The following is a 17,986-nucleotide window of genomic DNA, read 5'->3' on the forward strand; positions in this document are numbered from 1 at the left end:
TAATTTTTTGGTTTGAAAATTCATCTTTTTGGTTAAAAATTGAACAACCAGGTTTTAAAGTAGAACTACTTTAGTAGTAGCAATAAATTGTTAAAAGAAAAATATATATTTTTAGTTACAAGTAATTTAAGTAACAAAAGAAAAAGAAATTTGTAACTATTCAATGTTCAATCCAAAAAGATGACGGGCCCCTTAATATGTAGTCCTGCACTGTATTTCCTTCCTTTTCCTAGTGTATCGCGATGGTGCGTAGCGTGTAGGCTTCGCAGTGCGTTGTTGAAGAAGACTGTACCCCCAGCGCTCGACTCGGCCGAAACAATAGACCTCCCGCAGGCTGGGTTAAGGGGCTGGATGGAACCCTGAGATTGCTTTTACCCTATAATTTAACCGGATTCGGTTAGCGTGGGTCGTTTCAGACTCATAGCATTTTCAATTGGTCTCATTACTCAGAATACGTGTATCCCGGAAATACCTATCCCCATCCTAAAAAAACCTTAGGAATAGAGGACCCTCTGTGTTGAATCGCGTTTCCCCGGTGACAACTTGGCCTTCGCAGAAAGCAAGTCAATTTCTCATTGGGCCTGGAACAACCCACGATAACTTGAACTTAGGCGGGCAATCGTTTTGAAAAAATATTTGTTTTAATTTGTTTGCAATCCTTATGACGTGCCCTTAAAGGAAAAGTGGTCAATAGTGTACAGGAATTTGACCAGATTTTTTAATTAAAAATTAAGCGTTTTAACATGCCTTGGGTCTGAAACGATCCACGATAATCGGAGGTGTCAACAAACCGATAACCAAGGCAGACCGCAAAATAGCTAGAAAGCCTTCAAGGACAAGATTTTACCTGAGCCCCCCCCCTTCCCTAGCGGAACGATGAATGTAATAAGGTCTCTCGTATAGGTGAAATTTTTGTTCAATCTTTTACCTTTCAGGAGAAGGCTTCTGTTCTGAAAAGTTTGAATCCTCGACTCCTGGTCTTGATAAAATTAGTTTTAAAGTAATATCATACCTTCCAAAAGCCCCTCTTCTCCATCCACTGCGTATCCTAAATTTCATTATTATTGAAAGTATTTTCCCAGACTCCTGAAAAGAATTCTTAATCTTCCTTCTTCCAAAAAATCGTAGAAAGAAATTTAGAACAAATACGCTAGCTGCCTTTCTTTCAAATAACAGCAAAACTTATTCTGAATAAGCTTATGTATTGGTTCGAAAATGAAAATATCCCCCCTCCTCCTCAGTATGGATTTAGAAAAAACCTCTCCTGCGTCAGGTATTGGGCAATATTACTTTTTTTTATTCATCAAAATTCAATAAGCCATGATTTCACGGATCTATACTCGATAAGAAATCAATAGTGCAAACAAAATTTTTCTTCCTATCCTACATTTTTTAAATGCAATGAACTACTTATTTAATTTATTTGTGTAATCATGTACAAGTAGCTCTATTTGCCATTTTTCGTTTCTTTAAGTTTCACATTCCTGCTCTCTTTATAAGGTTTCAAAGCATAATCCAGACCTTTCTTTTCAATAGACAACGCCATCTTCATTGTACGTCCACCTACCTCGAGTATATTAACCTCTATAATTTCCAACCCAATTCTTTTTCCTAATAAAAAACCTAACACCACGACACAATATTATCACTCGATAAAGCATTAAAAATTTTGGAAAAATGACTTTACATATCCACGGCCAAATAGGTCATGATTTATTTGCATCAAGTATATTTTCTCTGGACCTAGGCTAATTGTTCCCTCTCCCTGGTGCAGTGGAGTGTTGGTAGAATAAAAAGAAAGTGTATTCTCTTAGCATATGTAGAATCAGTAACGACAGCAGCAATTGTCAAAAATGCATATTTTCAAAACCGGGCTCCACCAACCAATAAGCCGTGACACCTGTCAAATGAAATTTGATAATCTTTTGAATTCTGCTCAAGTGACCTTGATTTGAATTTCGACCCTCAGGCCTTCCCTTTGTAAGATGATGTGTTGCAAAAATAAAAAGCATAGAGTAGAATATAAATGGAAGATTAATAGCGGGGTGGTAGAGCTGGTTGAGGAGCCTTATGTCTAGGATTTTAGTCTAAAACGAGAGAAGGAAGCGTTCTACAGGCAGGAAACAGATTAGAATGTGCGAGTAAAGTGATGGGACAACTATGAGATATAGATAAAAGAAGCTTCAAGAACAACTGGTGGATGCGAGTGTGTATGTTCCATTTGCTAGTATGGTCAGCATTAAGCTATGGAGTGGAGATTTGAGACTGGAAAGAGCATAAGACAACGGAAATCTGCATGAAAGATTTTTTAAAAAGGTCATGGGGTTAAGTTGGAGCAGTCCAGGTTATATGCTGAGGGATGCAATTGAATGAGAAAAAATTAATGTTATGCAAATGAACAGTCTGAAATTTTGAAGAGAAACGAAGAAGAGAAAAGGGAAGCAGAATTGCATAAGAGTGAGCACGGGGGGTTATGGATAAAGAGAGGAGGGGTAACATGGGACATTCGAAATTGAGAGGAAAGATATTAAATGAGATTCAAATGTGGTATGCATGTGAGTGGTAGGAAATAGAAGAAAAGATGACAATACAAGGAGAGGAAAGATGGAAGAAAATTGAGGCGTCAATGCACAACAGCTGATATCGAATGGTGAAGGTGCAGGAGGAACCAGAGAACCTTAAAAATAATAAAAAAGAGAACATATGGAATAGGCAGTAGTAGAGTGTGTAGGTATGAGCAGGAAACATGGTTGCATGTCCTAGGGAGGTGTAGAGGTAATGAAAGGGAAGAGGAAACGTGGAAAAGAGAGTGAAGTGGATTTCGAAGCTGAAAAATATGAGAGAGAGAGAGAGACAATGGTAAGGAAAATGGAAATGGTGAGGGGGGAGAATGGATGAAGAAACTGGAAAATATAAGAGACAGAATGGTAAGGAAAAACGGAAACCGGCCCTGGACAAGCTCGCAAGCGCTTAGAAGGAAAAATGGTAATTAAGATGAGATGTAGCAAATAGATAGTAAGCTAATATACAAGGCTGCTTGTTTGTAAGAATACATGTAAAGGTTACGTAAAGACTCTGAAACCCGTAGAGGATAGAGAGTATAAAGAAAAGAAAATTTAATTGTCACAACACTGCGCGACATTTTGAAGCTTTAGAATTCAAAAATTTTCCACTTTGAAGGGTGAAAATAAAGCAGAATTTATTTTTTGACTTCAGCCAAATTTGCTGGATCAATTTCTATGTTAAATCATATTTACATTTCTATAATTTCAGAAGCTTTTACTTTCGAATATTCAATTTCAAGTTATCAATTACTACCGTTTCGAATTTAAATTTATAAAAATTAAAGTTTTCACTTTTAAATTATTCAATTTTGAATGCTATTCATTAGAAATAACGTAATTTCCATTCCACTGAATTTCAAATAATATATTATTGAAAATTCTAATTGGAAAATATTCAATTTTTAACATTTTGAAATTATCCTCTTTTCACATTTTAATCTGAAATTATTCAATTCTGACCATTTTAGTTACATTTTTGCAAAAGAACCAACTCGTAACATATTTTTCAGGTTGTTTTCTGTGCTAGCAAAATATTCCGGATTTTTATTTTTTCTTCTGGCATATTTGTTGTAACGGCGACTCTGATTGGTTAGAACGAAATTCTTCATGAACACTTAGCGCCATATTAGCATATGATAAGATTCCTAAAGTTCGAGGTTACGAGTGGTTTCAGTGGCCAGTGTAAAAGAAGAGAAGTGGCAATTGTGTCTGAATATGCGTGGCCTTCTCTGAACGTGGTTAAGCATTTCATCATAATCCGACGAGGATAAAATATCATTGTAAAACAAAGCCATTTTTCCTTCCTGTATACTGCACTCACACTTCAATTCGGAGTTCTGTTACTTTAATCACTAATTAAACTCCATAACCAGCCATTATTGGGCGGTAAAGTTAACCCGTGATGATCTTCCCCAAATCATGATTAAAAGAATGGTGGAACGCAAAGTATTGATTAAATAAGGTTAATCAATGATTAACGATTTAATCAGAGTTGGTAAAATCGGCCCTAAATGTATCAGTATGCTAAAATGCCTGTATACAGATTTAATCATAATTACTATTCTACTCATTTTTACTCAGCTGTTATTTATATTCTTTCCTCATACAATAATATTATTAAAAGTATACCAGGTTTAAATTATAATAACAAATTTCTTCGGTAAAACAAGATACATTTTTGATTTTTTTGCACTACTCTCTTATTGGTATTGGGAATAGTTAAACTTCGATATGCCACCTGGTGACAAAAATTCGAACTAGAAAGAAAAGGTACGATTTTGAAGATGCATTTTAATTCGTGCATAAAAGTGTTTAACGATTTTTTCTGGAGTTTAAAGTATTTATTGGACACTAAAAATAAGTTGATTAGCTATTTGAAAACCGGATCTTAAAGTTAGGATAGAATTGGTATTTCAATTGTCGAATCACTGAATAAAATGGAAATTCTATTTAAAACGATTTGTTTTTTGTAAGATTTGTTTTTAGTATTCGATCATCGTTTTAAACTTCACAAAACAATCGCCTATTATTCGCATTCTTGGTATAATTTGGATAAAATCTGTTGCTACATACATTAATTAAAGTTTACCTAAGCTTACAATGCATTAAAACTGACATAAAATACAAAATAATTACTTTTAATATATTTGACAAAAATGTCCTTAGAATGTACCTCTATGTCATATGATTTAACGTCTCTAAGACATCCTTTGGAACTTTTCATGTCTTTAAAAGGTCCTCAGGACGTCCGCCGAAAGACGTATATAGGACAAATTTAGGACTTGCGTGCCCAATGGGAAAGAAATTCTATCTGAAAAGATTTGCTTTCGATAAGATTTCTTTTCAGTATTCGTTCGTTATTTAAAACTTCACAAAAAGAAATCGCCAAAACACTTTTACGCAAAAATTAAAATACAACTTTAAAATTGAACCTACTCTGCCTAGTTCCAGTTTTCGGCACCAGGTGGCGAAAAGGTCAACCACCATTCCCAATTATAAATATAATATTTTTCATGAAGAAAAGAATGCTTCAGCTGAAACCAAAAAATTCTTCATCTTTTCTTGTGGGGATTAAACATTTAGTGAATGAAGAATATATTCCCGTTTGTAAGTTTCCATGTGCCAATTTTTAAATGCAAATTCCAGTAAAATTGGTAAAAATATTTTCATTTTTTAAAGAACAAAAACTTGCAAAATAATAATTGATATAAAATGAAGGCAGCAACAGTTTAATATGCAAATGTCTTTTTAAATATGCATAATACTTAATTATGAGTAACATAAATATTAATTGATAGATAATAACTATTGACAGTTAATTCTCTGTATATAATATTGCGAACAAAAAATAGAATCTCCTCATAAAAAATGTTTAAATATTAATACGTCTACTTAGTTATAAAACTTAGACTTACGTATTTCTTCGACACGAGACCAGACACCAACCGCCGCGTTTTTTTAATATAAAGAAAAAAATCGCTACGTTTTTTTAACGCTAGAAACTGGCGATATACCTTTTTAATGCAGAAATCTGTTGCTACGTCCGACTATTTCTCTCGTAAGCCTCGTCTTTTCTATCAATTTTTTATGTTCGAACTTCGACGAGCGCTTTCTAAATCTTATCAGATTGAGTTCATCCTTGGTACAAAATAGGTTTGTACAAGAATCAATATAACAAATTAGGGTACAGCGTGCTTTGATTTAAAGTACTATCAAAAATAGACACTTGTAATACTTATATAAATATATGTTTTATAATATTCATAATAATTTGCTGTTTACTTTCCAAAACAGATCGCATTCTTTTAATGTTAAATAATCCCAATTTCCTCAAAAATTAAAAAAAGTTCCGAGGGGAGGGGGCGTTAAATAAATGTAAGCTTTTGGGAAACTTGGAAGTTAATTGTTGCAGCAACTGTAACAAACTACGTTACAAAATAGGATAACCAATATTCCTCAATTGTATATTTTTTTGAAAAACAAAGCATTTTAATGCAATAATTACATCAAATCATGCCTTATTGTTTTAAATGGATTTGAATACATAAAACATTGAAGTATTTACTTTATTATGAAGCAGTAATTGATTTGTGAATTGTATTTGTAAAAAAATGCATTTCATACGGTATTTTCTATAATTAAACTAATTTATATCAATGTTAAAATTCGATATAAATTCCAAAAAATCTTAAGAAATTTGACAAAAATGTAACATTATTTTTCATGCTGTTTCTACCCGTTCATAATTTTATATGACAAATTTCAAAGGGAATATGAAATTTCATGAAAACTGATATTTTTAGTACACATGCCTATTAATTTACTTTCATTCAGTAGTAAGCAAATATTTTATATCGAACTTCCTTTCACAAATTCGAAGAAAAAAAACTTTGCCACATTGTAATTGTAATCAAGAAAATAATCTCTTGGTTTCGTTTATATGTAATATTTCTGCAATAAAATAAATTAGATATCTTAAATTTTGTTTGAAGTAAAAACATGAACATTTTTAAAAACTTTATATTTTTCTTTAGTTCCTCCACTCCCACTCACTTCCTTTTTGTTTGTAAAATGTAACACAATGTACAATTGAAATACAATGAAAATTAAATACCTGCATAGCCTTGATAACGTGCAGATTAGGAATGGTCTCCAATTCAGGATGTTTGGGGGCATGATAATCCTTCATTGCAACCATCACACCCTCTTTAAAGAGGTATTCATATATAGCAATACGATTCTTCTTCGGCATCAACATGCTGAAATGGCAAAAAAAAGTTAATTAAAACTCTATTCAATACGTACACAAATTTTGCAATAATGCACTAAAGCCACTCATAAAAATAGTACACATAATTTTCCCCAAAAACGATGGAACATTAAAATGCACATAGACACATGGTCACAGATGAAAACTTTAACATGAAAAGAATTCGTCATTAATTTTGATTTTATTTCATTCCATTTACTCATGCTTTTATGAATTCTATATTATTTTGAAAGAATATTGACACTGTCAGTTTTCATCCCGCTGAAATAAAAATATCGTGAAAAATCAACCACTATAAAAATCAATGTACAGCAAAATGTATGTGTTATTCGTAGATTTAATTATTTCACTAAAAATATGAAGGATGCAACAAATTAAACTCGATTTTATACAAAACCCAACGAACATGATTTTAACAAGTTTAACGCTTCCACGCAAAAGAGCGTTGAGAGGAAAGAGTCACAAACATTAGAAAAAGAAATAGCACACTACATGATACAATAAATACATGGTCTTGGCAGGGTCGTCTTGCCGTGGAGGATCACGCCACGCGCGAGTAAAAAACTCAACCAATCAGAAGGAAGCCACACAGTTCATCCATATTGGATAAGTAAGGCGGAAAAATATAAGTGAAGTAAAAGGAAAGAATGAAATTCTTTTGTGATTTTGAGGTCTAGAAATATTTGAATACTAATAAAATATATTGTAATTTTGAATATAGTTAAAGAGAAATATGGATTTATTCTAATTTTAGGTTATGTGCTTTATAATCTCTTTCTGCTAGCCCTATGCATCTACCGTGTAGGTGTATGCACTAGTAAATTTACTTAGGCTGTGTTCGAGAATTGACTGGGAGTATTTGAGGTACTTTCGTGTCGTCGTGGAAATTACCGCTATGAGATTGGTGAGGGCCATATTGGTGGCACTCCCATGTGTCGTTTTGAAGGCATTACGTTTTGGTGTTCGGGAGCAAGGCTAGATGGCGCTGAGAGTCAGTTGAATTCAATGCGCATGTGCAACCACAATATTTTTTATTATTTTGACATCCTAAAAATAAAAATTAGTCTAAGTGTCAAATTGAATTTGTTATTATTAAATTTTTTATTATATAACACTGCCTGAAAGTTGTATCTGTATATTGTCATACTTACTGTGTTTACTATTACAGACTGATTTAGGAAAATGTGTTGATTGGTAAGTATTGAATAAAAAAAGATACTAATGGCTTGATTCGAAGTTAGGTTTTTGTTTTCATATTTTGAAGCGGTAACAAATAACTTACAAGTGGTATACATAAGGAGCCTGGAGGACCGAAGGAACCGAAAGGAGCCTCTACAAAGTACCCGTAAAGACCCCATTCGGTTCCTTTTTGAAACACTAAAAAAAAAACAGCAATATCTACTTTTAAACTGTTGAAATTTCGATTCTAGGTTAAATTTCATATTAGAAACTCACGGAGTAATCACAATACTTGTTTTGCAGCGTTAAAAATTTAAAAAATGTCATTAACTTCTGCTGAAGGTGACTTCAAGCGCATCCATAATCGCTCAAGTAGTATGTTGCGCGCGAAATTTAAAAAAGAAATTCTCTCTCACTTACGTCGCAGCGTTGTGGTCTGTGGTTTCCACTGCGTGGCGCGAGCATCCAGGCAGAATTCTTAAAGTTATCGACGGAACGCTTTTTAACTGCTTCTAAAAGAAGATGCACTTGAAGGCACCTTCGGCCCATGTAAATCACAGGTATTTTATTTTTTAAAGTTTTTATCGCTACAAGAAAAAGTATTGCGATTACTCCGTGAGTTTCTAATGCAAATTTTAACGTAGAATCCGAATTTCAACCATTTAAAAGTTGATTTTGCTGTTTTTTTTTATAGTTTTTTAAAAAGGAACCGAATGGGGTCTTTACGGGTACTTGTAGTGGCTCCATTCCGTTCTTTCGGTCCGCCAGGGAATATAAACATTAGTCATTTTGAAATATTAAGAAGTCGTTTATAAAAATTTATTTGTTACAGAAATAAAAAACTTTATTGCAAAACAGCCTGAAATGTGAAACAAATTAATACATTGTTTATTTAAGAATAAAATGTAATGATTTTAGTGCACTGAGACAAATAAGAGAATAATAATGAAAATTATTAATTGTATTAACATTTTTAGATGCATGAATATTTGAGACTATGGGTCCCCTACCGATAGAAATCTCTGAGTTTTCTCTAGCGAAATAGCCTGGCCCATTTGAGACTATAAGCAGAGTCGATTTAAAACAATTTAGTCTGAGAGATAATCTGAGAGGTTTGGGTCCTTTTCAAGGTCCTTTTAAGAGTGGTGCGACGGTAATATAATGTTCCTTTTGTATTCGTCACGTTCCGGGCGGGCAGAGTTATTTACAGTAGTTGGCCGTCGCTAATCCGACTCTCCCTTTTTAAATCTCTTCAAATTATTAACACTTTTTTTTAATATAATGAATTTTCTCATTATACGTATTTATAATTAAAAGTTATATGCTAATATACCATTTTCTAGTTGCATTCAAAAATGTTGTCTTTTTTGGCGTATCTCATTTCATTTACGAGAAACGTCGTATTAATTCCAATTTTAAGCATTTAAAAAAAGTTAGATATCTGAAATCATCGAAACCGTAGATTCCGAATTATTATGTTTTAGGCTGTTAACTACGAAATTTAAAAAAATCTACTTCTAAATTTTAATCCGAAAGCTTAACAAAGGTCCCTTAAGTTTCGGCTACTCTATTGATATAGCCCCTCTGCTTGTTATTTATGATCGAATTCTTATTTCAGTTTCAGCCTCTCTGCTTTTTATTTATGATCGTATTTCTATTTCAATTTCGGAAAGGACATTTTAGAGCCTTTACAACATTTAAAAGAACTACCTGGATCTTTGAATATATCTACCTGAGTGCCTGCGGAGAATTTCTCTGAGCTTCTCTAACCCTAGAAAATCTTTAGAATTTACTCCGAGAAGTTGAGAGAATGATTTAATTTTCATATATTGTTACTTTATTGTTACTTTATATGAAACATTGTAGATAAAGTCAAATCCACTTTATGTGCTTTATTTTAATTTGTACAAAAATTAACAATTATTCTCCTCATAATAATTTATTATATGCACAGTATTTTCAGTATTATTCTTTTTGTGGAAAAAATAATGAAATATAGTATGAAATTCATATTTGTACAAGTATAAACTATTAGCGCTCCAGTGTAATAATTGATACCTCTCATTTTAATTACAACAAATTATACTTCTAGTATGTAAATGAATATTTTGCGTATAGAAACCTTTTTATGTATACATTTTTCATCACTTGTAAAGTTTAATCACAAGAAATTAGGCGAAATTTAATATTTACGAGAATTTTGAGGAAGTAGATTTTGGAAACAATTACTGTCAGGGATCTGTAGGCTCATTTTCTTTTAGTAACCGGGGGCAGTGCTAGATGGCGCTGATTTAGAACGTAAGTCCTCAAAACCATCCATGGGAACAAAGATATTACGACATAGATGCGGCAAGTGGCAACAGAGTGGAGAGAAAAAATATATAGCTACTACTTCGTCGGGTGCGTAGCTACAGCCCTCTTCGTGCTACCTTGCTCCTTCTTTCTCTGTAAGTAAAATCGTTGCTCTGAGGTTAGGATGTTAAATCTATATTATAATACTTTTGCAATTCTAATTCTTATTTTATTTGTGAACAAAGTGACAATATTAAAGCTTCGCCAAATAAATTAATTTTAATGCTAATTTTGCAATTAAGAATTTTTTTTTAATTGGTATTACAAAAATCCGGTCTATGATGTGTAAATAATATAAATGTTTATTTTAAATGGATAAAGAAACATGTATTACATTTTCAATTCCTTGCGGCAATTTTTCATTAAATAATTTGATACAATTTAATCAATGTTGATTCTAGATTAGAAATAAACTGCACCAATCGATTCTATGTACAAAATAACTCTATAAACTTGTACTAAATTTTCACTATTATTCGAAACTTTTTTTTTCTCTACAAATGTATAACTTTTAAGGTTGCAGTATTTTAAATTAAAAACCGATAAAGATTATATAATTTCGAATTAAAAGTCTTCAATGATAAATTATTTTAAATTAAAACCATGAAAATCATGACATTTTATTTTAAAAAAGAATTGAGAATTTTAAATAGAAAACGCCCTAATAGAAATAATTTTAAGATAAAAAAAAAATACATTAGAATTTGTAATTAAAATTACGCGCCATTAAACTGTGCAACGAGGCGGGCGAATTTTTTAAAGAAAGAAGCAGCTGCATTAAACGTTGACATAAAGTAATTATTATTCAAAAACACATTTTTAATGTTTACTTTTTCTTCCTGCCAATAAAAAAATACAATCGCAAAAAAAAACAAAAGTGGAAAAGTAATTTAAGTAAAAATGCTGGGGATTCTCTCGGCATGCAAGAAAATAGATATTGGCAAGGATTTAATGAAAAATCAATCATTTCTTATATGTAACACCTACCGATCTTCATTTGTTTGCATTCCGAGACTACACCATCGACATATAGAAATGAACCGATAACGCTTTGGGGAGAATTGAAATGGGCTCTAGAGAGAGAGAGAGAAAAAACATATAAGACGTAGACCTGCCTTTATCTATTTCAGGAATCTGTCAAGTGAGTTGGTGGTCCCGGATATTGCCTAAGTATTCTGTACGGTTAATTAAAAAAAAAGATAAACAATACATTAGAAATTTGTAGTTATAATAATTTGAATTTTAAAGAACATTCATGTAATATAACCTGTTTCAGATAGATTATTTTCAAAACTTGGTAACCTTAAAATATTTTTTAAATTGCATTGAAAATGCTACAATAATAATCGTTTTGTGAGTTCCAAAATAATGTAAAAACTGTAAAAAATTTGAACAATATTTCTATAAAATAAAAAATAACCATTCGTATTGCATAGGTATTTTACTTTATTCAATAACTTTACTTACTTATAAAAACATATCCCTGTATAAACGTCTTGAAAACGCCCACAAACTACACAGGCTGTCACAATTTTTTATATTTATTTACAATAAATTATAATCGAATAATTTATAAATAAATCAATTCTGAAAAGTGCGATAAACGTCTCATTATTGGGGCACTCGCGACACAAAGCACGGTCATGTGCTGCGACAAACCTCACCCAACGAAAATATTCTCGACCAACCAGCTTTATCTAGAAAGAGATAGGTCACTTCTCATATATTTGTTCTCTCTCTAGAGCCCATTACCCATTACCCTTTGTTTTTTCAGTGATGGTGGGTTAATCTATTATTAGGTTCATTACTACTAACACAAATTCTTTTCAAATTATTATAAACAGCTCGTTTCCATGCCACCCAAGAGGTATAACCAAAGATATTAGGTCCAAGATACGGCATGGATCAGTGGCGGAGACGGCCGATATATATATCTAATTACATTTCTGACTGTATCGAGGTGCTGCCCTCTTCAACTTTTCACCGTTTCTATGGCCACCGCGTCTTCCAAGCACGTTAGCGGGCGGGTTGAGACCGGGGCGCACACCGAAAGTTGTTGAATGACAAATCGAACGTGATTTTCTGTTTCTCGTTCTAGCATTCGTCTTCGCCATCACTATAGTAATCTTTGATATAGTTGAGTCGGTTGGCTGGCTCTGTACGGCCTGCACGCCAAAAATGTCTTGAACACTGAATTAACTAATTATATTCAAATTAAAGGGAGCCTAAAAATATATTCTATTTATTATTATTTTAAAATTTCGAGACAATAAATAAATGTAAAAAAATTCTTTTCGTACTTTAGAATTTTAGTGAACTTTCTAAAATTATTTTTAAAAACTTGACTTAAAATTTAAATGCAATTAAGATAAATTAAAAAAATTGAATAAAATTTAGTTAAATTCCAAATAACATAAAATTTATTTGAATTTAAAATTTAAATAAAATTTGACTAAATTCAACATTCAAATTAAATTTAGATGAATTTAAGATTTAAATAAAGTTTAGTTAAATTAAATTAATTTCTTGTCTGGTTGCTTTTCAAAGGGAAATTTTCTAGATACTAAGTAAATAGGTTTTAAAACTATTCTATTCGTACTTTCAGATTTATTGTATTGCAATTTTAAAAATCATTTTCTAAAACAAAATTTAAAGATTGAATACAATTTAGATAATTTCAAAAAGTGAATACATTTTAGTTAAATTCAAAATGTAAGTAAAATTTAGTTAAATTTAAGCAAATTTCAGTTAAAATGGTGGATGTTGAATGGTTTTAAATGGTTTTAAATTTCAATACAATCTAGTTAAATAAAAATGAAACTTTCGTTAAACTTTTATTTGATTGAATTGAATGCAGATATATGTGGGTTGTTTCTTGGCTTCAATAATGGCGAGCATTCAAATAAGCTGGAGAAATTTAAAAATATTCCCTTATTTTTATAATAATTAGTTAAATTCAACAAAAAAATCTCAGGAAAGTAACTAGGACTCACAGTTCTAAAGTTTTTGGTTTGTAACTTTTCAGAAGTCGACAATGTCAAAATATAAAAGGAAGCGTTTAAACTTAAGCATAACTATTTTGCATGGAAATGCTTTATTATTCCATAATTTTATTTCAAATTAGAAGTATTTTAGCAATTAAATAATTATTCCATTCAAAATTATTCAGTTTCAAAAATTGGATTAAAACTTCAAAGCCTTTGAAATTAAAAGGTTTTATATGAGAGAAATTGGAAATGAATACAATTAAAATTACAGTGTACTTATTTTCTTTTAGAAGCTTAAAAATAAAATAATAATTATTAAAAGAAACTAGTTTATAAATTAAAAATTCAAAGTTTCAGTATTTGTAAAACTTCTAATATTCTTAGAGTATATCCTGTCAATTCAAATTATTTAATTTTAAACTTTTTAAATGGAATCACTTAGGATTTGGTAACAGATTTTTTGCAGCTTTAGGATATTAATCATTTAAAGCTGCAATAAGCAGATAATTCGATGTCAAACGTCGTAAAAAATTGGAATAAATGTAAAGCCTTCGAAATCGAAAACTTCTTATAATGAGAGGAATTTTAAATTGAAAGGTTTTAATGTATTTTCAATTTGAAACATTCAAATTGAGTAATTTTATAAACAGAAATTTCAAGAATTGTATTATTTGAAATTTTTCATAGAGTTGATAAATTAAAAACGCAAGCATTAGTATTTGTTAAATTTTGAATTTGCCTCAAGTATAACCTGATAAATTCAAATTAATTAATTTTGAAAGTTTTGAATTGAAAATTGAAATGCAGAATTCTAAATTTTAGTATTTGGGGATTATCATATTTTGAAGGCCATTAATTTAAGCCTAACAAAGTTAGAAGACTTACAGTTGTCAATTTTACGATATTAAACCCTTATATTTGAAACCAAATTAAGTTTCAATGTTAAAATTTTTAATTGTTAAATATTTGATTCTTAAATTCAGAATCTTCTTAATGCTTTACGTTTTTAATTTTACACTTTCAAACCTTTCTCTAATTTTGAATCGCCGAGAAAAAAATATTACATTTTAGTAGACACGACTTTTTTTTACGTAAAAAAATTAATTTAGGAAATACCCCGTGAGCCAAGGTAAACAATCCGTCGAGAGGGAAAAATGGGTTAAGCCAAATCTGCTCTTGGCGTGAAGAAACTCACTATCTTCGTTTTGACGTAAGTCTTCTTTACGTATTCGCTGCAACGCGAAAATGACCCTTCCGCCAAGCTTTAAGCATTATAACGCTAGGCGTAAATAATTTTTAAATATCTTCTTTTTTAATTGAATAGACTCAATATAAAAATCGAAGTTTTAATATTGTCAGAAATAAATATTTACTTTAACTTCAAGTACCTAGATGACAGTTTTGACTTGTTATATTCAATTGTAATTTTTACATTATGTCTAATTGTCTATTGTGTTATGAATTGCAGTTAGAAGAAAGTTGTGAAAAATACAATAGAGTGGAATTAAACTTCGATTTTCAATAAAGTTATTTAAAAATGAGTATACAATTATTGAAAAAATAAATCTAACAAAAAGGTGCCAGATCATGTATTTTTTGGTTCGATTCATAATTTTATTCAAATATGAAATTTCTTCCAAATTTATTTTTAATCATGTAAGAAATAAACATTGTCAACATCTTTTTCAAATAAAAAAGTTGGGTTTTTTGCATGATTGTCGTTCTTTTTCTTAAAAAACCTTTTTTTTTTGTTAATGAGGTAATTAATTTATAATGCATAAACCTTTAGAATTTTATAAAAAAAACTCAAAGTTAATGAAATATTTAAATTATTAGAACATAAAATTATTTACGAAGAAATTAAAAAAAGCAAATTTTTTATTAAAGGAAATAATTAAAAATAATTATTTTACTAAAATCAACAATCTTGAATGGAATTAAATATGTAAACAGTTAAACAAGTAAGATGCAAACAAAAGCTTAATCGATCAGCTGGAAAATATAGTTTTCTATACATGACCGGCGGAGAAATTTCTAAAGTTTCAACTTATTTTTCTCAATAAATACAAAATGAAGAAATAAAAGAAATTACTAAATGACACTAAATAAAAAAGTAAGGAAACTTATATATTTATTACAAATAAAATAAAAATGGCGTAAAATTCTTTTTAAAAATATAGAATATTAAAGTAAACAATAGTTCGGTGCATTTCTAGAATTTGGTTTATATTACTTTTCATGATTGCGGTTTGAAAAATGTAATTAGTTCAGATATGAAAACAACAAAAAGACGAAAATTATGGTAATTTTTATGTCAAGTTTTAGTATTAAGTGCTAATAAAAGAAAAAATGAAGCAAACTTACATTTTTTCTTAAAGTTAGATTTTTGGAGCAGAGAAAATGACATTTCGTAAGATTGAGTTACTTCTTATTTCAATTTGAAAAAATTGTTCATATTTATAACATGGCCTTAGCTAAACTGTAGAAGCAAGCCGTAATTTTCTTTGACTTTCGAAAATGCTTCTTACACTTTACAGCTGTTAAAAAACTCATATACCACTAAATTCACAAATATTTAAGAAATACAACATTTCAGAAGACATTTATCTAGGTCTATAAGGAAATTTAGGAAAAAAAAATTTTTTATATGTTTTTATAAGGAAATTGCTTTTCAGAACATTTATTTCTTTAACCAGAAAAAAATAGTAAGGACATATTCAACAACAATTTTGGTTGATTTAACAAGACAGTTTTTTCAGTTTATTTCAATTTAAATGAAACTTAACTGTATCTTCAAATTCACTTTTCTACTAATTTCCAAAAAAATTATAACTTAAATAAAAAATAAACTTTTTAATTCAAATTTGTTATTACTATTTTATACTATCATCTTTGCTACATTTTGGGAATAATTTTGATTTCAAAAAGTCTTTAGAGTTTTCCAATTCCTTCAAGAATTTTTATATTCAATTAAAATTATTTTTTCATTCACTTATAAAGTAAAATTAGATTATTACCATTTTGTATTTCAAATACACTGTGACGTCCAACTCGGACGTCGACAATTTATAATTTAGTTTTGATAGTCGATAAGGAAGAATATAACGTTATCTATGTCGCGGTAAATTTAAAATGTTGTTAATTCCTTTTCTATATTGTTCACTATTCGAGTTCGTTGCTGTCTTAGAACATAAGTTGTTCCCCTGGAAATAAATACAAAGGAAAAATAAAGGGTTCACACGAATAAAACACTTGTTAATTTCACTTTTGGGAACACTGGTTGTATTTCGCTTGCACAAGTTAGGTTGCAATGAATTAAATTTCGACGAATCACAATTTCACATGTTATCCATATTTTGAGTCACACACTCAAAATGTTTAAAAGACGAACCGAAATTAGTTTTATTATTTTATTATTTGTCTCTTTTTATATTCTCGATATCTAGTTTTAAAGATCACAATAATAATTGTAAAAATATGGAAATGCGAGTTTAAACTCAAGATGGTTTTTGCTGAGGTCCGAAATCGATTCTTTGTTCGAGAGAAAAATCTAGATCTGTCGAAAAAAACGGCGCGGAGCTGGTTTTATATGGCTAGGCCACGCCTAGGAAAAATTGTGTTAGCCTATCATGGATCCTAAAACTGAATTTAGCACAGAACTAAGCCAATCGCAATTTAGGAAGAAAAGTTTGCCCACGCCCTTATTACGCAAGAAAACCGGTTTAAAATGGTTATGTATGGGAGGGGATAATAGTGTAGAAAAGAAGAGATTCCAGGAAAAACGATAAAAATCTTATTTGGACCACCCTTTGTCAAGTGATTTTAAAAGGGCAATTGGGCATGTCAATTTTGATTTGACATTTGGCTTTCAGATGTCGATTTGTTGGGGCGTAAGTGGAGACGTTCCGTAAGTCATAAATATTGGAATATGAGCACTGGGGTCAGTTATCTGGTGACTCGATTTTCTGCTGTTGGCTACATGTGTTTTGTAGACAATAGGACCTTTTTTTTTGTTCCTTCGATTTATAAGAAAGGGCCTGGGGACTTCATAAAAAATGCCATAAAAAAGGGGTGCAAGTTGCGTTTTATAGCTTAGGGTCTCAAGAAGTCCTGTGATTTAGATTTCTTTAAGTGTTTACTTAAAGAGATCAAAAAAAAAAAAAAAAAAAGGAAAAGGAAAGAGGCAATTTACCACTTTGGGAATTTGGCTTCTAAGTTTTCACACATCTGGAAATTTATTTCGTGGGAATTTGATTTTAAAGCATTTTCTATTTTCTATTTTTGGTAAAAGGTTTTTCTTTTATTTAGGCATAAAGTGTTCTTGCGAACATAAATATTTATGATTATGGGATCCTCTTTTGCTTTCTTTTCCAATTTACGTTTTATTTATTTAATTTATTCATTGTGTTTTCATTTTACTGTTTTCATACAGTTATTTTGTATTTTTGGGGTTTCGGGTTTCATTTTCAGTCCTACGCGATCGGCTTGATTTGAATATTCGGTTTTTAATTTCTTATCGGTTCTGATCCTCAAGTTTTAATTTCAATTTAGCGATTTTAGAATTTTTAAATATTACCGGTAACGTAAGTCCCTATTTGACTTGAGCATGTATGCTTAAAGCCGCTGGATGGCGT

At 30.6% G+C, this 17,986-nt stretch overlaps 1 protein-coding gene across 3 annotated transcripts in view; it reads right to left on the reverse strand.

Moving 5' to 3' along the window:
- The window catches only part of LOC117181535 (40S ribosomal protein S10b), a 43,829-nt gene extending 36,462 nt beyond the window's left edge, over window positions 1–7,367 (reverse strand). The window contains exons 1-2 of one of the 3 annotated variants that reach the window (XM_033374322.1): window positions 7,241–7,367; window positions 6,679–6,823 (exon numbers count right to left, since the gene is read on the reverse strand). In XM_033374322.1, coding sequence (XP_033230213.1) covers window positions 6,679–6,822 — 144 coding nt within the window. In that variant the 5' untranslated portion in view covers window position 6,823; window positions 7,241–7,367. Of the gene's footprint in view, window positions 1–6,678; window positions 6,824–6,914; window positions 7,048–7,144; window positions 7,169–7,240 lie in introns of those variants that run through there. The other 2 variants (XM_033374321.1, XM_033374323.1) reach the window with 2 other exon arrangements.
- Window positions 7,368–17,986: the final 10,619 nt, after the last annotated feature.

This window comes from Belonocnema kinseyi, chromosome 10 (genome assembly GCF_010883055.1).
Source record: "Belonocnema kinseyi isolate 2016_QV_RU_SX_M_011 chromosome 10, B_treatae_v1, whole genome shotgun sequence".
Taxonomy (NCBI): domain Eukaryota; kingdom Metazoa; phylum Arthropoda; class Insecta; order Hymenoptera; family Cynipidae; genus Belonocnema; species Belonocnema kinseyi.